At 41.5% G+C, this 23,598-nt stretch overlaps 1 protein-coding gene across 1 annotated transcript; it reads left to right on the top strand.

Moving 5' to 3' along the window:
- The first annotated feature begins 4,677 nt into the window (after positions 1-4,677).
- LOC115160680 (chondroitin sulfate synthase 2) lies at positions 4,678-22,335 on the top strand. The gene is made up of 4 exons (XM_029710929.1): positions 4,678-5,308; positions 11,892-12,456; positions 17,457-17,639; positions 18,257-22,335. Exons 1-4 carry the CDS (start codon positions 5,028-5,030, stop codon positions 19,517-19,519), a joined length of 2,292 nt encoding a protein of 763 aa, XP_029566789.1. The 5' UTR covers positions 4,678-5,027; the 3' UTR covers positions 19,520-22,335.
- Positions 22,336-23,598: the final 1,263 nt, after the last annotated feature.

The following is a 23,598-nucleotide window of genomic DNA, read 5'->3' as shown; positions in this document are numbered from 1 at the left end:
ATGTTTTTAGGAAAACAGTAAATTGCTCAGAGAAAAAAATGTATTATCTTGAATTCTCACATAGGCAAGGCCCGTTGGTGTTGACAACTACAAATCAATGTCACTTGTCTGCACTGTCACCTATGACCCTTTGCAGTGAGTCCAGACCGCATGCTTCCTCAACACAAACCTAATTCCCGCGCAGATTACGCATTCTGACTGTAAAAACTTGTTAAATCTTTTACTGATCATGAGATCACCTCCTCAGCAGAAAATTGTCCCCTTAGAACCGGGCCAGCCTATTGAAAACAGAATTAATTCCAGCAGTTTTCGCATCTTCCAAGTGCGTCACTTTTAATACTCCAAAAACATCAGAGTTGAACTTTTGTTTATTAGATTAGGTTTGGTCCAATCAATTGTGTGAAAGTGAGACCCACTGTCTCTCAGATAGTGACTATCTGATAGTGTGTCTATCACTTATATGCACAGCTGCTTTTATATCACCGAGATCTGTCCTATTGGGCAGGGTCATTTGACACGAAGCCATGGAACTACAGACGGGTTCTTATCTTGGGCCTGTGTTTAAAAGACGAAGAGACAAAAGGAGATAAGTGGAGGTGCTTCTGAATTTTTGTTCACTGAACATGTGTCTCCATGTGCCGCCTTGCATCGACAGTGCCGGTGTCTTACAAAGGAAACACAGTATTTATGTACTACTAGTGAATCTCTCCTGGGAGAGAATGCTCTCTTAGAGGTCTTTTGTTGTGTTGCACATTTTGCAGGGAGGTGATCAGAAGTTAACAGGCCACACACTGATCACTGGAATGATACATTCAGTTCATGCACAGTGCTCACAATGAGATGTACAGTAGTAAAATATTTTCGGCCACAGTGTGCAACCATGGGAGAAATGCATTCTCTAGCATGTACAACAACATTGATGGTAATAGTTTCTTTACTTTTGAAAAAACATTTCCTTTATTACTTTTCTTTTTCATTACCTTCACTACATTATTGTTCATTATGATACCTCATGATGTTATGTACAGTAGGTACACTACATAGTCAAGCCTTGTTACTTTGGAAATGTTTGTTTTTTTCGTTTCGTCTGATTTGTAGGCTACATATCATAGCCTATTGAATGAAAAAAAACTTGACAAGAAATGTTCCTATATGAAAAACATTGATATGGTTTATTAGATATGGTTTATTAGTATATAGCGCCACATTGTGGAAATATATGTAAAGGACGCTTCAGAGAGAAGAGAGGAAAGAATTCATGAATAGCCTCGGCTACTCTGTGGTGAGCTTTGATGTCATAAATTATTTTATGAATGTGCCATGAACTTATATAGAGATCTTATTAAAACACTATACGATTCCATGCAGTATTACAATATTCTACATTAAAGATAATGTGATTGCTACAATCATTTTCAATATGCTACATTTAATCACTCTGAACGTTCTGCGTACCCCTGAACCGATCTCTGGAGTCACAGGTCTGAATCAGAATGAAAACCAGTAGCCTACTGCTGCGGCCGTCCAGGGGACCATAATTGATGTGATGATCGTTGCTTGCGAGTGCGACTTTGGTCATCTGCAGGTTGAATAGTTGAGTAGCCTCAGAGGCGAAGCGAAGCCCCACTCCCGTCCAAATCTATCAACGCGAGAATATAGCGATAATCGGACCATGTGGGGATTTTTTTGCATGGAGGCATTTGAGAGTGTCGGATTTGGTCAACAAAAATATGTGATTGCTAATTTGCTAAACGAGGCTTATTTGATCGAATACAAGTGCCGTAATATATCTAGGTTGTTACGAATGTTCTGATATAAGTGGACGCACGTGGCATTTTGGCAACTTTGAGAAAAACTACTTTATATCTGAGATGTATCTGTCGTTCACACACGAGTACCTGCCCTCTCATTGGCTACAATATTCCCACCTGATCTCACCTCCTTTTCCTGTCTTTGCAACGACTCCCACTGTTAGAGCGGAAACAAGACCATCAAGACCATATATATATATAATTTTATTTAACCTTTTTTTTATCTAGGCAAGTCAGTTAAGAATTTTTTTTATTTTACAATGAAGGCCTGCCCCGGCCCAACCCTCCCCTAACCCGGACAAAACTGGGCCAATTGTGTGCCTCCCTATGGGACTCTAGATCCCGGCTGGTTGTGATACAGACCGGGATCAAACCAGGGTCTGTAGTGACACCTCTAGCACAGAGATGCAGTGCCTTAGACCGCTGTGCCATTCGGGAGCCTAAACCGGAAGACACATTTCAGTTGAAGGCATTCAGTTGTACAACTGATAAGGTATCCCCATTTCCCTTTCCCTATTCAGACTCCTACCCTAAACCCTTACCCTAACCTTAACCCTTACAAAAACCTTAAAGGCCCATTGCAGTCAAAAACATGATTTTCTGAATTTTAAATGTATTTCCACACTATGTGGTTGGAATAATATTGTGCAATTTTGAAATGTATGATGCCCTTTTAGTTTAAGAGATGTTTGAAAAGACTGCCTGAAATTTCTGCCTGTTTTGGTGGGATGGAGTTTTGGCCTGTCTGGTGACATCACTAGGCAGAAAATGTATTAATAGACCAATAAGAAGGAGAGTTTCAAACCTCTCTGCCAATAACAGCTACTTTTCAGTTTTCATCTCCCCACTCAGACGATTCCCAGACAGTCCTAGTAAAAAGCTATTTTTGTATATTTTTGTATATTTTTATTGAGAAAATACACAGTAAGGTACTTAATTGTTACCCAGAAATATTGATATTGAGATAAAAACGGCTGCATTGGGCCTTTAACCATAACCCTTACATAACCCTAACCTTAACCCTTACCTTAACCATTTTACATTTCAAATTCAATTGGGTAAGGGCGTCCCAAGGATCCCGATAGCAATGAACACTCAAAATAGGTTGACCTTCCGGTGATTTGGTGCACGTCTGCCTCGTGAAAATGTTCTTGATTTACTTTGCATACCGCATCACAGATGCATTTGGAAATCTTCATGAGCAATGCATGTATGCAAAGTAGCCAATGTTACTACCTGCTATCTGCTGCTTCAACGGGAAAGTGAAGGGCAAAAAGTGAAAATATGTGTCAAATGACATGGTGCATTTGGTCGCATGTTGGTTCTTGCCAAGAGGCGGACCATAAACAGCTATTGGGAGAGGGTGAAGCAGATCATTTTGCACAACCCAAAACCCCACATTTCTTATATCCTAAAACAAATGCACCAAGTGGTTAACAAGGTCCATTCATGTATAGGCCAGTGACTTTTATCAGCACCTCCCAAGTTGTACACTTCACTCCCCATCCCCCACGACCCAGAGCCTGAGGGTCTAGGCTACCTTATAAACCAGCCTCTCAAACTCTCTCTGACCTGTGTGTCCTGGCCCTGATTGGTGGTTGCTAATAGGTTATTAGAGGGCAGGTAGGTTATTAGGGGGCATGACACCTGGCAGCTCTTCAGACTTTGCAGGCCACAGTCTCCTCACTTCTTCTCTGAGTGGACTTGTGCGTGCAGTAGTGACTTGTTACTGTTATTGTAACTTGGTGTGTTTATTGTTACTGTTGGTTGTAGTTGCAGATAGATGCTTCCATATTTAGCCCTATTATATAGTCCTTTGCTATGAGTGTTATTATTGCTCCGGTTGTGCTATTGTTGTTAGTAGTCCATTACATTCTGTGTTATTCTGGATCCATGAGCTTATCCTGTGTCACAGAACCCCATCCTTTCCATGCCCCTATCTGTTGTTTGTGTGTCAATATTTGCCTTATTCCTTTCTGACGGGGGAAGGTACTAGTGGGTCACAGAACAGCCCAAACGGAGAGTCGCTCTCGTTCAGGTAGGTTAATGCTACCGCAAGTTGATACGTTTGATCTTTTTTTTTAAATGGGCCTATTACAATAATATATTGGAAATATGGCCTATTTTGCAGTGTAACATCTACAAGTTTGTTTCGTAGTGTCAGATCTAACTGAGTATCCACTATCACCATTTATGTTCCCATAGCCTCTAGTAAGGTGTCAGGGCTTATAGGACAGTGACCTGGCCTGAGGGGCTGTGACCCCTACTGGCCTGACCTGGAGAAAGATATGCAGTGTCATTCTAAACACATGTAACAATTTCTTTCTAATCTAGGGCCTTTTTAGGGCCATTTTTGCAAGGTACAAAAAAGAGACAATCAGAGAGCATTATCCTCTAAAATTGCACATATTCTCATAGTCCTCTATTTAGTCTCTTAGGGACAGTTTCTCAGACACATATGAAAATTACATATATAATCATTATTCTATTATTTAATTAGCATTTGTAGGCCTGTGACACCCCAGGCCCTTCATAAAACCAGGCCAAGGTTTCCAAGTCAAGAAGACAAAAACAATATTCTCCTTGTAGGGCATGTTTGAACAGTCATGCAGCTGAATATTTGTTTTATTTCACACACTAACCGTGTATCATGAATTCATAGCAACCATGAATCATTATTATTTGATTTTGTCTTAACTCCGCAAATCCGGGCTTTGTGTTTGATTGAATGTGACTCTAGGATGCCCTCTAGTGTGACCAGCGCACCTCTGTAAATAGGCTTTTCAGCTGAAGCAAGGACTTACTTAAAAACAACTCCTTTTTTTTTTTTTAAACCAACATTTATCTAGGCCACAGTATTGTGATCTATTTAGCCATGGGCGAGGTCGGCGGGTTTTTATTTGTCCAAGTCTGTGATTCAGAAGGCTACGGAAAGAGCGCTGGAAACGACTACGCTGATGTATTTCTGACGTTGGGTGGTTTATTTGGGGTGGAGCTAGAGACCACTGACACGTAAGGATCCTGCGTTAATTCCAAGGGAGAAGCTACATAGGCCTACATCTTTTTAGTCGAGAAGGATGTCCTTTTTAAATATGACCAGCTGCTAATATTTTCTATTTGGATTGATGTATATAATTACCCAAAGAGTCACACATTAGGGTGGGAGGGGGTGTAGGCTGACGAAAGGACCGACGTAGTCTATAGTCAACGTTGAAAATGAGATTTGCAATGTTTATTTCTCTGCTGAGGCCGATCGGGCCGGTTATTATCGGTGTTTCTTTGGGATTTACCTTAAGTTTACTTAGTGTGAGTTGGGTAGAGGAACCTTGTGTCCTCGACGGGAAAGCGAGTGAAGAAATACGTTTGGCCCAAGATGGGAATTCAAAAGGAGCGAGGAGACCCAATTCGATATCGACTGTGGATGCCGAGGAAGATTTTGAGCCAAGAATAGTGCCATATAAACCAGTCCAACAAAGCCAAACGAAGCAACTTTTTCGGTAAGCATTCAAAGGGGTTGGTTGAAACCCGAAAAGGTAAAAAGTGTTATTGTAAACATGCTTCAACAGTGTAGCCTACTTGGATCTTTTCCAGTTGACTTCTACTGTCTGTGACGCTATTGCCCCACAACTTTTTTCAGAATGGCTATTTTATTGCCAGTTTTCCCAGGAAAACTCCTTACAATGTTACCAATTGTCCTTCAGCGGTATATTACGAGCCTACGTTAATTTAGGCATGTGGTTGTTTTCACCTCTTTCATCAGTTCTTTTTTTGGCATTCTTTTCCACTCATAGACCTACTAGATGTCACGCACACTTAAACATCAAGATAGCGATTGATGAACAATATAACATTACATTGGAAATCAGTCCGTCTTGGAGTCTGCTGTTATTATGCCCACTAAAACAGAAACATCTGTGAAAGGCCAACATTCCTGAAACTATATCACTAATTTTACAACCTTCACCCTATCTGTGGCCTTCAGTCTCCAGCTACCAGAGTATAGCATTTTTGGCCATAATAAATGTTTGTAAAGTTGTATTGATGTTGTCTTCCTACTGTATGTGAAAGAATATTTGGAGAATTGCATTTAATATGGTGCCATGTGCTTGCCTAACCTTATGTAGCATGCACACCAAGTGTGTGCAAAGCTGTCAAGGAAAAGGGTGGCTACTTTGAAGAATCTCATATTTTGATTTGTTTAACGCTTCTTTAGGTTACTACATGATTCCATATGTTATTTCATAGTTTTGATGTCTTCACTATTATTCTACAATGTGTAAAAATACAAACCCTGGAATGAGTAGGTGTCCAAACTTTTGACTGGTACTACTATACATATATACTCTTGGCATTCTCTCAACCAGCTTCACCTGGAATGCTTTTCCAACAGTCCCAAACCATCTCAATTTCATTGAGTTCAGGTGATTGTGGAGGCCAGGTAATCTGATACATCACTCTCCTTTAAACAGTTGATGTCTGTTACTTGAACTCTGTGAAGCAATTATTTGGGCTGCAATCTGAGGTGCAGTAATGAACTTATCTTCTGCAACAGAGGTAACTCTGGGTCTTCCTGTCCTGTGGCGGTCCTCGTGTGAGCCAGTTTCATCATAGCGCTTGATGGGTTTTTTACGACTTCACTTGAAGAAACTTTCAAAGTTGTTAATGTTCCGTATTGACTGACCTTCATGTCTTAAAGTAATGATGGACTGTCATTTCTCTGCCAATTTATGGACTTGGTCTTTTACCAAATAGAGCTATCTTCTGAATACCACCCCTACTGATTGGCTCATTAAGAAGTAAATACATTCCACAAATTAACATTTTAAGAAGGCACACCTGTTAATTGAAATGCTTTCCAGGTGACTACCTCATGAAGCTGGTTGAGAGAATGCCAAGAGTGTGCAAAGCTGTCAAGGCAAAGGGTGGCTGCTTTGAAGAATCTCAAATATAACATTTTGATTTGTTTAACACTTTTTCGGTTTCCATATGTTATTTCATAGTGTTGATGTCTTCAATATTATTCTACAATGTAGAAATAAAGAGAAACCCTTGAATGAGTAGGTGTTCTAAAACTTTTGACTGGTACTGTATGTTGGAAATCCATACGTATAGTGCCTTGCAAAAGTATTCAGACCCCTTGGATATCTTCACATTTTGCTACAAAGTGGGATTACAATGGATGTAATTGTCATTTTGATGATAAATCAAGAGCTAAAATATAGTTGTGACAGAAGTATTCAGCCACTTTGTTTAGGCAAACCTAAATTGGTTCAGGAGTTTAATTTGGAATCTGTGTGAAATCTGTGTGAAATGATGATTTTTGAATGATTAACCCTTCATCTGTATGGTCCCTCAGTGAAGTATTGCATTTCAAGCACCGATTTAACTACCAAGACCCGGGAGCTTTTGATAAGCCTCATAAAGAAGGGCAGTGATTGTTAGATGGGTAACGATAACAAATCAGACATTGAATATCTCTTTTAAGCATGGTCAAGTTAATAATTGTGTGGGGTTGATGTATTAAACCACCCAGACACATCAAAGATAATCGTCCTTCTGCTCAGGGATGTTACCATGAGGCCATTGGTGATTTTAGAACAGCTACGTAGTTCGATGTCTGTGATGGTAGAAAACTGAGGATGAATAGTGACTCCACAATAATGACCTAAATATTCCAAAACTTGCATCTTGTATGCAACGAGGCACTAAAGTACTCCTGCAAAGGAATACACTTTTTTTACCAAAATGCAAAGCCTTATGTTTGGGGCAAATCTGGAACATCAGAGGAACTGCCTTTTGAGCATCGTGGTTGCTGCATCATGGAATGGGTATGCTTGCCATTGGCAAATACTGAGGAGTTTTTAAAGGATAAAAATAAATGGGATGGAGCTAAGCACAGGCTAAATCCTACATGAAAACCTGCTTCAGTCTGCTTTACACCAGAGACTGGGAGAAGAATGTACCTTTCAGCAGGACAATCACCTACAACACAAGGCCAAATCTACACTGGAATTTCCAAGACGACAGCGAATGTTCCTGAGTGGCCAAGTTACGGTTTTGACTTAGTCATGTGAAAAAGTAGGCACACCCCCTGAATTTATTTTTGACATATTTGGACAGATGAATAGGTGATCTTCACTTCAACACTATTGACAGTTAAAGGTAACCTAATTTAACAAAATACACTGAAAGATTATACTTTGCAATCATTTTTCATAAAAAATTAACAAATGTACACCCCTAGCTTCTTTTGGCTGAAATAACTTAATGTAGCTGTTTCTTTTAACTGTCTATCAGTCTCTTACATTGACTGGGAGGAATTTTTGTCCACTCTTCTTTACAGTACTGCTTCAACTGTCATGTTCGAGGGCTTTCTTGCATGCATGGCCCGCTTCAAGTCCCCCTACAGCATTTCGATAGGATTGAGATCTGGACTTTGACTCTGCCATTCCATAACCCTTCATTTCTTCTTTTTGAGCTATTCTGTTATAGCTTTGCTTCTGTGTTTTGGATCATTGTCCTGTTGCAAGATCCATGTTCGGTGCAGCTTCAGCTTTTTGACAATGGCCCAACATTCTCCTCAAGAATTCTCTGGTACAATCTAAAATTCATGGTTGACTCAATGATGGCAAGTTGGCCAGGCCCTGAGGCAGCAAAGCAGCCCCCAAACCATAATGCCACCGCCTCCATGCTTACGGTTGGTATGAGGTTCTTTCGTTTTCGCCAAACATGGTGTCTGGCATTGCGGCCAAACAACTCCACCTATACCTCATCTGTCCAGAGCACATTGTTCCAGTAGTTTTGGTGTTTACCCAGGTGTTTGGCAAACGTCAGTCATGTCTTGAGGCTTCTTCCTTCCTGACCTCCCATGTAGGCCAAGTTTGTGCAGTCTCTTTCTGACAGATGACTCATGCACTTCGACATTGATTGTGGCAAGAGAGGCCTGTAGATCCCTTGACGTTACCCTGGGGTTCTTAGACTTCTATGAGCATCTTTCAGTCAGCTCTTGGGGTGAATTTGGTGGGATGACATGTCCTAGGTAGATTGCCAGTGGTCTGGAATTTTCTCCATTTGTAGATGAGCTGTCGGACAGTGGAATGATGTACTTCAAATTGCTTGGAAATGGATTTATAACCCCTCCCCAGACTCATGGGCATTAATAATTATTATTTTGAGGGCCTTGTATAGGTCTTTTGCTTTTGGCATGATGTGTTACCACACCCCCATATGGTTAAGACCAGACCAAGTTTCTAATCTTTATGGAAGGCTGGAACCTCCTAAATTTCTCTCCAATGATTTTCTAATCATTTGCACCTGTTTTGGTGCACCTGGTTCTAATTATAGCCATTTTATATGATGGTAGGGGTGTACTAACTTTCTGCATAAGGAAAATGCATTTGTTTATTTTAATTGCGTAACATCAAAGTTAATTTTTTTGTGTGGTTTGTTAAATTGGGTTACCTTTCAATGAATGTGGTGGGAATTTAGCTCAAATATGCATGTGTCCAAATATGTAAAAAAACAAAAATGTATATACACTGCTCAAAAAAATAAAGGGAACACTTAAACAACACATCCTAGATCTGAATGAAAGAAATAATCTTATTAAATACTTTTTTCTTTACATAGTTGAATGTGCTGACAACAAAATCACACAAAAATAATCAATGGAAATCCAATTTATCAACCCATGGAGGTCTGGATTTGGAGTCACACTCAAAATTAAAGTGGAAAACCACACTACAGGCTGATCCAACTTTGATGTAATGTCCTTAAAACAAGTCAAAATGAGGCTCAGTAGTGTGTGTGGTCTCCACGTGCCTGTATGACCTCCCTACAACGCCTGGGCATGCTCCTGATGAGGTGGCGGATGGTCTCCTGAGGATCTCCTCCCAGACCTGGACTAAAGCATCCGCCAACTCCTGGACAGTCTGTGGTGCAACGTGGCGTTGGTGGATGGAGCGAGACATGATGTCCAGATGTGCTCAATTGGATTCAGGTCTGGGGAATGGGCGGGCCAGTTCATAGCATCAATGCCTTCCTCTTGAAGGAACTGCTGACACACTCCAGCCACATGAGGTCTAGCATTGTCTTGCATTAGGAGGAACCCAGGGCCAACCGCACCAGCATATGGTCTCACAAGGGGTCTGAGGATCTCATCTCGGTACCTAATGGCAGTCAGGCTACCCCTGGCGAGCACATGGAGGGCTGTGCGGCCCCCCAAAGAAATGCCACCCCACACCATGACTGACCCACCGCCAAACCGGTCATGCTGGAGGATGTTGCAGGCAGGAGAACGTTCTCCACGGCGTCTCCAGACTCTGTCACGTCTGTCACGTGCTCAGTGTGAACCTCCTGTCATCTGTGAAGAGCACAGGGCGCCAGTGGTGAATTTGCCAGTCTTCGTGTTCTCTGGCTAATGCCAAACTTCCTGCACGGTGTTGGGTTGTAAGCACAACCCCCACCTGTGGACGTCGGGCCCTCATACCACCCTCATGGAGTCTGTTTCTGACCGTTTGAGCAGACACATGTACATTTGTGGCCTGCTGGAGGTCATTTTGCAGGGCTCTGGCAGTGCTCCTCCTGCTCCACCTTGCACAAAGGTGGAGGTAGCGGTCCTGCTGCTGGGTTGTTGCCCTCCTACGGCCTCCTCCATGTCTCCTGATGTACTGGCCTGTCTCCTGGTAGCGCCTCCATGCTCTGGACACTACGCTGACAGACACAGCAAACCTTCTTGCCACAGCTCGCATTGATGTGCTGTCCTGGATGAGCTGCACTACCTGAGCCACTTGTGTGGGTTGTAGACTCCGTCTTATGCTACCACTAGAGTGAAAGCACCGCCAGCATTCAAAAGTGACCAAAACATCAGCCAGGAAGCATAGGAACTGAGAAGTGGTCTGTGGTCCCCACCTGCAGAACCACTCCTTTATTGGGGGTGTCTTGCTTATTGCCTATAATTTCCACCTGTTGTCTATTCCATTTGCACAACAGCATGTGAAATGTATTGTCAATCAGTGTTGCTTCCTAAGTGGACAGTTTGATTTCACAGAAGTGTGATTGACTTGGAGTTACATTGTGTTGTATAAGTGTTCCCTTTATTTTTTTGAGCAGTATATATTTTTATGTACTTTCTAGGGGGTGTACTTACTTTTCACATGACTGTATATCTGCTTGAAAATCTTTGATAAGACTTGAAATTGACTTTCTAGCCATGATCCCCAAAATTCTGCCAGCTTGAAGAATTGTGAAAATGATAATGGGCAAATATTGTACAATCCAGGTGTGCAAAGCTCATACAGTATAGACTTACCCAAGTTGACTCGCAGCTGTAATCGATGCCAAATGTGTTTCTAACATGTATTGAAATAGGGAGCTGGATGCTTATACAACGACTATATATTTGCTATTGACTCGCAGCTGTAATCGATGCCAAATGTGTTTCTAACATGTATTGAAATAGGGAGCTGGATGCTTATGCAACGACTATATATTTGCTATTTAATTTCTATTCATCTATTAAAAGTTCAAGTTTTTCCTTCCACTTGGACATTTCTATACATTTTTGCCAGAAAATGACAAATCAATTGTAATCTCACTTTGTAACACACAATGTGAAGAAATCCAAAGGTTCTGAATACTTTTGCGAGGCACTCTAAATATGTGTACAAAATCTCCGTAAAGTATGTTTTTGTGTACTTGATTCTCTAGATTGAACTTTTCCCATTGGAAAATAGCAGCAATCGCTTAACGTGGTGATCCTTAGTTGCTACATACATTTTTGGATTGATATGTACCCATTTGATTATTGAAGAATATAACATAAATGCCTCATGAGCTTAGTACAACTGTCGTACCCAAAAAATAAACTTGTTCACTCCAATGTTTTGCAAATGTAAACGACCGCTGTTTTAATACCATTTTGATATCATGGATGATCGGTTCTTGAATCCATAGCCTAGGTTCCATTTCTCCAGCCTCATCCCTCAGTTTTTTCCTGAAACTGTGTTTTGGGGATGACACTTAATGTTTTCAATTTAAGGATTGCGTCTTCTTTTTTTAATGAGTGTGTATGCTTTCCAGGGCTAAGTACATCAGTACAGAGCTGGGGATCCGGGAGCGCCTCTTTGTAGGGATCCTGACGTCCAAAAGCACCATCAACACATTGGGAGTTGCCGTGAACCGCACCATCAGCCACCACCTGGACACTGTGGTCTTCTTCACCGGCATGCGCAACCGCAAAGTGCCCCACGGCATGTTCGTGGTCACCCATGGGGACGAGAGGCTCATATGGAACATTTTCCAGACCATCAAGTACATCTTGGAGCACTATGTCCACGAGTATGACTGGTTCTATCTGGCCCAGGACGACACCTACACAGAGGCAGACCGGATCAAACAGCTGGTGGCTCACCTGAGCATAGACCGGGAGCTTTACATGGGCAGCCCTGAGGAGTTTATAGGTGGGGAGATGGAGGGGAGGTACTGCTACGGTGGTTTCGGATACCTCCTGTCCCGTACCCTGCTGCTCCGGCTCAAACCCTTCCTGGAGAACTGTAGGAATGACATCCTGAGCGCCAGGCCTGACGAGTGGCTGGGCAGATGCATCATTGATTATGCCAACACCAACTGTGTGGATGAGCATGAGGTAGGCTATGTATTGCTACTGTCTTGTACAGACGAGTTCCGTGAAGAGTTCTGTTCCATGGGTTTATGATCCCTTTGTCCAAGAGACTGTTTCCCAGAAATAGATTAGGCCTAGTCCTAGAATAAGAAGCATGTTTAAAAGATTCTCTATTCAGTGGGGGGATTTTTAGGCCCCCGACTAGGCTTAATCTGTGCCCGAATAAGCATTCCCAAGTGTTTCCCAGTAAGTGAATGTTTCTTGTGTCAACAAACCAGACCTGTGTTGAATACATATGTCTCATACTTGCGCTGCGCTTGATTTAGTTCGTCCAGTACAATAGAACCAATATATAGTCACAAAAGTGGACGTTCAAGAATTGAACATGTGTATTTGACCCAGGTCTGCTCTGAATAGAAACTACAACTGCCTTTCACTGGCATCTCCCCCAAAAAGATGAAACGGAGCCTGATTTTATGAAGCCTCATAAACTTGACTCATTATCTGTCAGTGTAGTCGGCTGGTTCCTGCTCCGTAAACGCTTGACACACACACACACACACAATATAGTAAAAATTTAAGTCCATATACTACATCAAAATATAAGAGCCATCTTTCAAGATCCACCAGCCTCACGTTAGAACACTTTCTTTCCAAACTACATCTGTAGTTAAAAAGTAGTCTCATTAAAGTGTATACTAGTGACATCTATAGAATAAAGCACGTTGCACCATATTAGTGCTAAAACATAGTTAAACACCATCAGTGTTTTAGCACTGCATTCTCTGTAGAGACAGAATTGCCTGTCTTCACACTGTGGCCCCTGAGGGTACTTGTCCCCTCTGCTGTGACGGGGAGCTTTGCTTCTCCTGTTCTGCACTGACAGTCAGGGCCCCAGTGGAGCCCTGTCACAGTCACACTGCTTGTCCAAGTGACAGTTTAAAGACTGTGCACCTTAGATAATTACATTGATTTAATCTGTTTGTATATGTTACCCTTTTTGGCCCATAGTGTGGCTGCTTGCACATTACACCTGAATTTGTTCCAACAATGTCACCAGTTATACACCATTCTACCACAATACTATTTTAGAAGTACCTTTTTTTACATAATGAGTAGTTAAATCAAGACAGTTACAGTCTGCCTGAACTTTTTTTCTGTGGCATGTTACATTCTATACCCTCTTTAATTAGGCTTCCATTTTTTTTCTCTCTCTCCTGTGGTCTGGCATTTGAGCAGGAAACCATCTTGTTTAAGAGTCTGTATTGGAACAGAAACGGAGGGCCTGTTTCACTGCTGCGTGGTCATCTTGCCTCAGGGCCAGCACAACTCCGGGAGGGAGAAAGGAGAAGTAGGGGAAAAGTCAGATGAAAAAACATGGGAGAGTGTTATGTGGAAGTACAACTCGCATTCGTACAACTCGCATTCCACATAACTGCTACAAATACAGTTATCAGTTGTGTGACAGTGATTCTTTAGACCTTTGCGATTCATTTTCCAGTCCGATGGTTGGTGACCTCTGTTCATGCGATTTCGTTATTTTAGTAGCTTGATCAGATTGGATAAAATGCTTTCTTCCTAATTGGTTAACTTCTTAAGGTGCTTACTCTGTTTATCCTAAATGGTTGTCTGGTTGTCTCTTTAGATTAAAGCTGCACCAAAATTCACATAGAAATGTGAGTAATAGATCTGTCATGCTCATCAAAAGCAAGTCTAAGAAGCGGTGGATCTGTTCTATGTGCTTACGTTTTTGCTTCTTTTACTTTGTTTTGTAAATTAGCTGAAAAATACCTTTTTTTTTTTTTTTTTTTCATGGGAAATATTTCACCAGCGGTTTAGATGGTACAATGATTATCTACTGTACACTATACTTGTTTTGTCACAAACTGAAATTAGATGAACATACAGTAGACTTTTAGCAACCTGGAATTGATGGCGCGATTTCTGCATAGTGCATCTTAAAGTGGTCTTATTACTTATGGTAATTTAGGTGTTCGTACACTGAGTCCCAATAGGTTGTTGACGCCATACATTCCAGTAGTGTTTTTCCTATGAAGCCGTTTCGAAAAGTTTGTTTTAAACATTTAATTGTTTGGACAGAAGTTGTATTAGCCATACGTACGGGATAGGCAAGGTATACATCGTCCAACGAAATGTTTACTTGCAGGTTCCTTCTCGACAATGCAACAGCGATAAGAAATAATATAAGAATATGAACATAAAGTCAAATGGCAGAAGAATAGAAAACACTTTAGCATAAGTATAATACAGGAAGGAAGTATTTTTAGTACAATATTTAAGGGGAAAATGGGGGTGCAATTAGAGGAGGTGGTCAGTCCAGTTCAAGTGTTCAGCAGTCTAAAGGCTTGTAGATACCAACAGAAACTATCAGACCTCATGCTCCAATACATCTGATGTGTGGGGTCCTTGACGCTGCGTGCCTTCCTTAGGCATTGTTTTGAGTAGATGTCCTGGATGGGTGGAAGTACTGTCCCAGTGACGTACTGGGCCGTCTTCACCACCCGCTGGAGGGTCTTGCAGAGCATTTGAACCAGTGGGCTATGTGTATTTTTATTTCATTAATTGGGGAAAAAAATACAATCTAAAGCGCTTTACTCTTACATGTTGTTAGGATCTGTAATACAATGGTTGTTGGAACTCTTAGTACAGAGAAAGTTGTTGCTGAAAAAGAAGCCTTACTACAATAGCCATTTGCTATGAACGATACGGGCTATAAGGGTTCATGTGTTTTGGAAACTGCTAGTGAAACAGCCATTAAGGAAAGTTTTTCTAAAACATGTCAGAGGACCAATGTTTGATAGCCATTTTAGCCCTGATGAACCGCCACTATCTCTCTGAAATGCTGTTTTAGTGAGGAAAGATAACTAATAGCCTTAGGTAAACTAAAACTGATTCACTGTCTGACACATTCTCTTAGATTTTCTTTCATACCTTCTCTTTGAAAGCACCCCATATCGCCCCTACATTAATTTACTCCTTCCAAATAGATAGGAAAGCTTCCAATCCATTTTCAAGTAAACAATTCTATCAGCTTTCAACCGTCACTAGTAAATAATACACGGGGCTCTATTTCCAGCTTTCACTAAGGCGGCGCAAGTGTCAAACGCACGTTAGTTGGCAATTTATCTGTCTAACATCAGCTCGCTTGCGCTAAGGTGGGAGGGGTAGCCATATTTGACTTGTGTCTTCAAAAATTAACGTTTTCATGGAGCACAAATGGTGAGATTTAAGACCAACGAGAAGTAGGTCTTCGCGGTAACATGGTTGGTAATGACATGGATTTTGAGAGCGGGAGCGGAAGCTTATTCAGCCGTGACGCACGGTGCCCATACGCTCCTGTAACGAGGGCAAATTTGCATTTTTGCGCCGGTAACCCTGGCATTTAGAAACATTTTAAATTTTTTGGTTTTAAGTTGATTAAAAACCAAGCATAGCCTCCCCTCAGAAGGCATTTTTTTTGGTAGCAGACTATCAATAAAAGTTTTGGCTAGTGAGACTGCTTTGAAATAAACCTTAATCACCCAAAGCTTTCCTAAAAGATCAAATTTGGGAGCAGCAAAACAGTGCATCATTTTTAACATTATTTTAGCCAGCTCCCATTAATATTTTGGACGTGCGTAAAACCTCCTATGTACATGTGTCCATATGCCCATCAGAAATGAGACGGTGCCGGTCGGTGACCCTCGTATTTATACATTTAAAAAAATAAATAAATTCAAACCAGAACTTTACCTCCTCTAAATATTGAATTTGGATCTTTGTTTGGATCTCCTGTGAAAAGTTTGGAAGTGCGTAAAACCCTCTGTAGTCTAGTTGCCTCACCATTATGTCCTCACAGGGAGCCATTATTATGGCTGTAAGTATATTTAGACAGCCTATTTAAAACAAGTTGTTTTGATTTTATAATCATTCGCTTGCTTTTTAAGCCATATCAATAGTGACTTTAATCTTGCTTATTGACAATGTTTGGCATGTCCATTGTTCAAACATGGCAGACATAATGCAAATGTATAGTTGGCCTAGCTCGTATATCAATGAAAAATGCTATGTTAAACAATACATTTCCATATTGAAGCCGTGCAATTACTTTTTAGAACGATGTGCCTTGCAGACATGTTCAACATATTTAGCAAATATGGGACATGCCTACATACATTTTGTTTCTGTAGGCTATTTAACAAAGTAGGCTATAACAAACTAACATTCAAATCAGCGTTGATGACAACGCAATGCATAAAAGACCGTAAATACACAACTTGAAGCAACCACATATTTAGCCATGGAGCAGGTTCTGATTGGCCAGTGAGGGGTCAAGCCTCCACCTACAACTTATTTATTCATCAAAACCTTTCTTTCATGCCACTGCGGCCATGATTCCAGCTGTGAAAATAGCAAGAATATAGCACTATTGACAGCGCTACCATTTGCCTTAGATTTGATGAAATTGAACCCAGAGACTTAACTCAGTCTTCTGTTTTGTTTTCACCCAATTTCCCATGTTACCACTTTGCGAAATGTACAGTACCAGTCAAAAGTTTGGACACTTACTCATTCCAGGGTTTCTTGATTTTTACTATTTTCTACATTGTCGAATAATAGTGAAGACATGAACTATGAAATTACACATGGAATCATGTAGTAACCCCAAAAAGTCTTAAATGATTTGCCTTGCCTTAATGACGGCTTTGCACACTCTTGGCATTCTCTCAACCTGAGGTAGTCACCTGGAATGCATTTCAATTAACAGGTGTGCCTTGCTAAGTTAATTTGTGGAATTTCTTTCCTTAATGCGTTTGAACCAATCTGTTGTTTTGTGACAAGGTAGGGGTGGGTATGCAGAAGATAACCAAAAAAAGTGTTACCACATGATTCCATGTGTTATTTCATAGTTGTGATGTCTTCACTATACGTAGAAAATAGTAAAAATAAAAACGCTGGAATGAGGAGGTGTCCAAACCTTTGGCTGGCACTATATGTACTTTTTTCCCCCCTTTTTTTTTCAGGGGCTGCATTACTTCCATTACGAGATGGGCAAGAACTCAGATCCGAGTAAGGTGGAGAATGTGCAGTTTAAGAATGCCTTGACTGTCCACCCGGTATCTGACCCTGAGCAGATGTACAGACTACACAAACACTTCACTGAAATAGAACTTCAGAGGACATACGATGAGATCGAGAAGCTACAGGTAAACGATCTGATCCTGAACACCACAGAACATCCTTTGTTCAGTGAACACCGACGTAGTCAGTCTCCCCTGTCTGTTTTCATTTAACATCAAGTGCTGAAGGCTTATTTCAGTTGAATATTTGTTTTGTGAATGACTGTTCTCTTGGTTGGACATAAGGGGCTTTTAAAGATATGCTTGGGAACTTTGCCAACTAGTATTTTTTTAAACCTCCTGCTTTGGGCTGGATGAGTTGATGTGTAGTTCATTCATGCAGAATTCCCTAGTTTGAAAGTTTTCTGGAAGCCTTGCAGTGCCTTTTTCCCAAAAATGTTCCCAACGTGGGCCAGCTCCCTAGCAATTTGAGTTCATGCCAATGAGATTCAGCCCCTCGCCATTTGAGTGACAGCTAACAAGATGTACACACAGCCGAGAGAGAGATGATGTGCAAATATCTGCATGTGACGTAGTATGCAATTTTCTGACACCACTTTTGGCTCGTGAGCACTACTTTCAGAACTACTGGCTAAAACGTATACTTAAGTACTGGAGAATCTCGTCAATTGTAGCAGTACAGTATCACTGTCAGTTTGTCTTTAGAGGTATTTTTTTTATCTGTACATCTCATGTGTCCACAGGCAGAGATAAAGAATGTGAGCAAAGTGGCTTTTGATGGCAACCGGAGCGCCCAGTGGCCCATTGGGATCAATCCTACGTTTGAGCCCAAGTCTCGTTTTGAGGTCCTCCGATGGGACTACTTCACAGAGGAGCAGGTGTATTCATGCATTGACGGCTCCCCCAAGTGTGAACTGCGTGGCATTGATCGGTTGGACGTGGCCGACGTCATCGAGATAGCCATGGGGGAGCTGAACAAGAAGTACAAGCCTGTCCTCCACCTGAAGAAGCAGCAGCTGATCAACGGCTACCGCCGCTTTGACCCCACTCGGGGCATGGAGTACACACTGGACCTGCAGCTGGAGGTAGTCAACCAGAAGGGCCGCAGTCGCTCCATCACCAAGAGGGTCCACCTGGTGCGTCCTCTGAGTCGCATCGAGATCATCCCCATGCCTTATGTCACAGAGGCCACCAGGGTTCATATCATCTTACCGTTGACTTTTCAGGAACGGGGTGCCGTCAACCATTTTCTAGAAGTGTTTGCCACAAATTTGTTTGAGACCAGTGAAAACGCCATCTTGACTTTACTGTTTATCTACGACCCATTCGAGGCCCAGCAGGTCAACCAGAATGACATATTCACCGATGTTAAAGTGCAGATCAACGCATATGAACGAAAGTATCCGGCAGTGAAGATCCTGTGGATAAGTGTCAAGACAGAAACCCCTTCTCAAATCAAATTCATGGACATCATTTCCAAGAAGCACCCAGTAGACACTCTGTTCTTCATCACCAACGTCAACACCAACGTCAACTCCGAGTTCCTCAACCGTTGCCGCATGAACTCCATCAACAACTGGCAGGTATTCTTCCCAATCCACTTCCAGGACTACAACCCAGACATTGCCTTCCACAACCAGGAGCCCCCACCCACACTAGACCTGGTTAAGGACGCCGGACACTTTGACCGCAATTCTTTCGAGGAGGCGTGCTTCTACAACTCCGACTACATGGTGACGCGCACACGCATGGCCTCCGACGTGCAGGAGAACGAGGAGATCGTGGAGACCTTGGATATCTACGACATGTTTGTCAAGTACTCCAACCTGCATGTGTTCAGGGCTGTGGAGCCGGCTCTGCACCAGAAGTACCGCTACCAGGCCTGTAACCCGCAGCTCAGTGAGGACATCTACCACAGGTGTGTCCAGAGCAACCTGGATGGCCTGGGATCCCGTTCCCAGCTTGCCATGCTGTTATTTGAACAAGAGCAAGGAAATAGCACTTGATCACCAGCCCCCTTAGAAACTTTACCTAGTACGTGTGTGATTGTGTGTATGCGTGCTTGTTTGCGTGAGTGTGATTGTGTGTATGCGTGCTTGTTTGTTTTAAAACTAATGCAGTACATTCCTAAGCGGAAACCTTTTTTTTTACTAAATGTTTACAATAAAAATGTGCTGTCCGTACAGAAAACGATGCTGGAACCAAATGTGTTTTAAACCTTCGGATTTGGTGGTCATGCTGGTCTTCTCATTATTTTAACATGTTACAAAAGTTCTACATACCTTTTGTGGCTCTTGAGAGTATGGCTTTAAACCTGCACAACGTTTGATACTTGGTCATTTGCAGTTTAGTAATCACTACTAAAGCACATCTGTGTGCCTTTTTTTTTTTAAACAACTGTCAGTCCTCTTGTATTTTCATGTCTGTTATCATATCAAGCAAAATAAGTACAGATTTTTACATTGTATACATTTTAGCCATATTTGAGTCCCTTTCACATTTGAATGAATGAGCTGGCATCTGCAATATAGATTCACTCTACTCACATGTTAATGGGAAGGAAGCGTTATGGCACTGACCCTCATCAGATGCAGAATGAGATTACTGTTGGGTTGAGAGGATTGGATGGTATGTGTTGGTACTGTAGGTCCCATCACAAACAAGCCTGTAGATGTAGAGCTTCTTCAGGAGGTTACAGTAAAAAAAAATACAAAAAAGACACCAATATGATTCTCTTATTTAGAATAGGGAATTATGTCATCTTTATCCATTACATTTTTATCTGCAACGTTCTGAATGTTTTAACTCTGAATACACCCCGGTCAGATACGTTTGTCTGAAGATATTTTGGGGAGTCCTTGTTGAGAGGCTAACGCACAGTTCAGACGCTGAACTTTTGGTGAATCGAACTGAATAGAAATAAAGAGGTTGAGAGGTTTGCTTGACGTACTGGTTGGTTTCATACAACCGCTTTCAACACTGCAGACTTCCTTGTGGGCTTTGGGTCGAATTCAGGCACAACACCTCTTGTTTTAAAGAAGTTCATTGCACTAAAAGGACAAAGAGAGACGATTCCCACACCTATGCAGCGCGGAAGATAATGTTTGAAACGGTGAATATGATCGGTTTAATGTGTATCTTATAGGGATGGGCATTTTACAATTGAATGTTCGTGGACCCCCCCCCCCCAGTACTCATAACCCAAATCCTAATTGCCGTGATATCAACTGGTTATATTATGGAACACAATCTTCAACAAGGCAGTAACCTCGGCAGTGGCGCTTGCTTGTAGAACCCTGTGGCTGTTCAATGGCTTAGCCTTTTGTTAATTTAGTAGACAATACGCTCTTATTTCCCGAGCCCTTATCACAGTCAAAACACCTATTTCATAGTTAAAAAAAAAAAACATGATGTAATATAACCGAATAAAATGGAACAGAATATTTTTCCAAATGAAGAAAAGTTGCCAGTGCAAAGTGATGCGCATTGCATGCATGTTGAACAGTTATCATCAGTGATCATTTGAAACGTTTCTAAGTGGATGAACACTTTCACATTGAACACTGCACGGTGATGAATTATGGCCACAACTGTTTGAGTAGACATATACTTATTTATTCAGATGAAAATACGTTCTTTGTCTTTATCAAACTAATGTTTTTGCCTATGTTAAGTGTGGAACCTGTATGTTTAGGAGGGTTATTGCCTGGGCTAACCAATTCTAAATGGCACAAACAGTTCGCAAAGTAACTTTAGCGGAAATAGTCAGGACACAATTATTCCAAAACTGCAGCTTGTTGCTGGAACACATTTTCCTACTTTAATCAACCAGACCATTTTTGAATTTGTAACGGTCTTCATTTGGCATGGAATGTAGCTTGCGTATCCAATGCGTTAGATACGTGTGTGTGTGTGTGTGTGTGTGTGTGTGTGTGTGTGTATAGGCATTTGTTTCTGTAGGCCTAACGGGAGCTTTTGTGGAGGGATCGGTCAGAACGCAATTGCGTGAATGAGACATGGAGGGGAGAGGGAATTTGGAGGTGTGATGCTTGGTTTCTTTTTTTGTTGTTCCCAGCAAATGCACATGTTCATATGGAACACAAGAGTCGAGGCAAATTTGAACGTTGTCTAAAGACAAAATGTCACTTGCCCGTTTGGGCAGCCACAAAGCACATTCCACCAAATAGTTTTAAGGTGGGCTATTTGGAGAAAGAAAAAAAGTGATCTCTGGTTAAAGATTGAGCTTTTACGTCCGTTGGAGTACTAATTTACTCATGCCTACTCGGTTAACGCAACGTGTCTTCAGATTTCCTGTCTCCCAGTCTCCTCATACTTAAAATAAACCATGATGTCGGCGTTAACATATACGTTGCACAGTAATATCGCTATTCCCCCCCCCCCTCTAAAATGATTTTCGTACCAGGTTAGGAAAGCATTTTCGCTAACCCTTTTCCTCAGGCTCCTAACTTGCTACCTTAAATCTCCCACCCTGCTGCGTAAATTATCTCGAATCCCCGAGCAGACAAGGTACAAATGTCGTTCTGCCCCTGAACAAGGCAGTTAACCCACTGTTCCTAGGTCCTCATTGTAAATAAGAATTTGTTCTTAACTGACTTGCCTAGTTTAAAGAAAAGGAAAAACATTTTCAGATGGCACTCCATACCCGCTCTTCCAAAGAGAAAGTGATGTGTTTTTTTTTTGTTTTGTGCAGCATAGAGCAGTGTTTGAACTTGGGCTAGCTGTGACTGGACTAGTTCACAGTAGTTGTTGGTTTCGGTGTGTTACACACATGTACTCAATATATTAAAGTAGGTATTTGAAATCAGTTGAACAAGACTGCAGTTATTAAAGGCAATCATGATTGTGGTATGTACTGTATAAATTGGCAGTCAACATTGTTACATGAATATTACATTACATTTCTATTACATCAGAATATATATACCTAGTCATTTTTACTATTTTCTACAGTGTAGAATAATAGTGAACACATCAACTATGAAGTAACACACATGGAATCATGTGTTAAACAAATCAAAATATATTTAAGACTCTTCAAATAGCCACCCTTTGCCTTGAGTGTTGCACACTCTTGACACTTTCTCTCAACCAGCTTCACGAGGTAGTCACCTGGAATGCATTTCAATTAACAGGTGTGCCTTGTTAATTTGTGGAATATCTTTCCTTAATACATTTGAGCCAATCAGTTGTGTTGTGACGGGGGGGGGGGGGGGTATACAGAAGGTGGCCCTATTTGGTAAAAGAGCAAGTTCATATTATGGCAAGAACAGCTCAAATAAGCAAAGAGAAACAACAGTCCATCATTGACTGACCTTCGTGTCTGAAAGTAATCTGGAAAATGTCAAGAACTTTGAAAGTTTCTTCAACTGCAGTCTCAACCATCAAGCACTATGGCTCATGAGGACCACCAAAGGAATGTAAGACCCAGAGTTGGCTCACTGCAGAGGATAAGTTCATTAGTTACTAGCCTCAGAAATTGCAGCCCAAATAAATGCTTCTGAGTTCAGGTAACAGATGCATCAGCTGTTCAGAGGAGACTGTGAATCAGGCCTTTTATGGTCGAATTGCTGCAAAGAAACCACTACTAAAGGACACCAATAATAAGAGACTTGCTTGGGCCAAGAAACAAATGGACATTGGACTGGTGGAAATTGGTCCTTTGGTCTGGAGTCCAAATTGGAGAATTTTAGTTCCAACCACCTTGTCTTTGTGACATGGGTGAATGAATGATCTCAGCATGTGTATTTCCCACCATAAAGCATAATGGAGGAGGTGTTATGGTGTGGGAGTGCTTTGCAGGTGACACTGTCTGATTTATTTAGAATTCAAGGCCCACTTAACCAGCATGGCTCCCACAGCATTCTGCAGTGATACACCATCCCATCTATAATTTCGTTTTTCAACAGGACAATGACACAACAAACCTCCAGGCTGTGTAAGGGCTATTTGACCAAGAAGGAGAGTGATGGAGTGCTGTATCAGATGACCTGGCCTCCACAATCCCACAATGATGAGTTTCACCGCAGAGTGAAGGAAAAGCAGCCAACAAATGCTCAGCATATGT

This window comes from Salmo trutta, chromosome 24 (assembly GCF_901001165.1).
Source record: "Salmo trutta chromosome 24, fSalTru1.1, whole genome shotgun sequence".
In the NCBI taxonomy this organism is placed as follows: Eukaryota; Metazoa; Chordata; class Actinopteri; order Salmoniformes; family Salmonidae; genus Salmo; species Salmo trutta.
The sequence above is the reverse complement of the archived record's forward strand: the minus strand, read 5'-3'. Positions and strand labels throughout refer to the sequence as shown.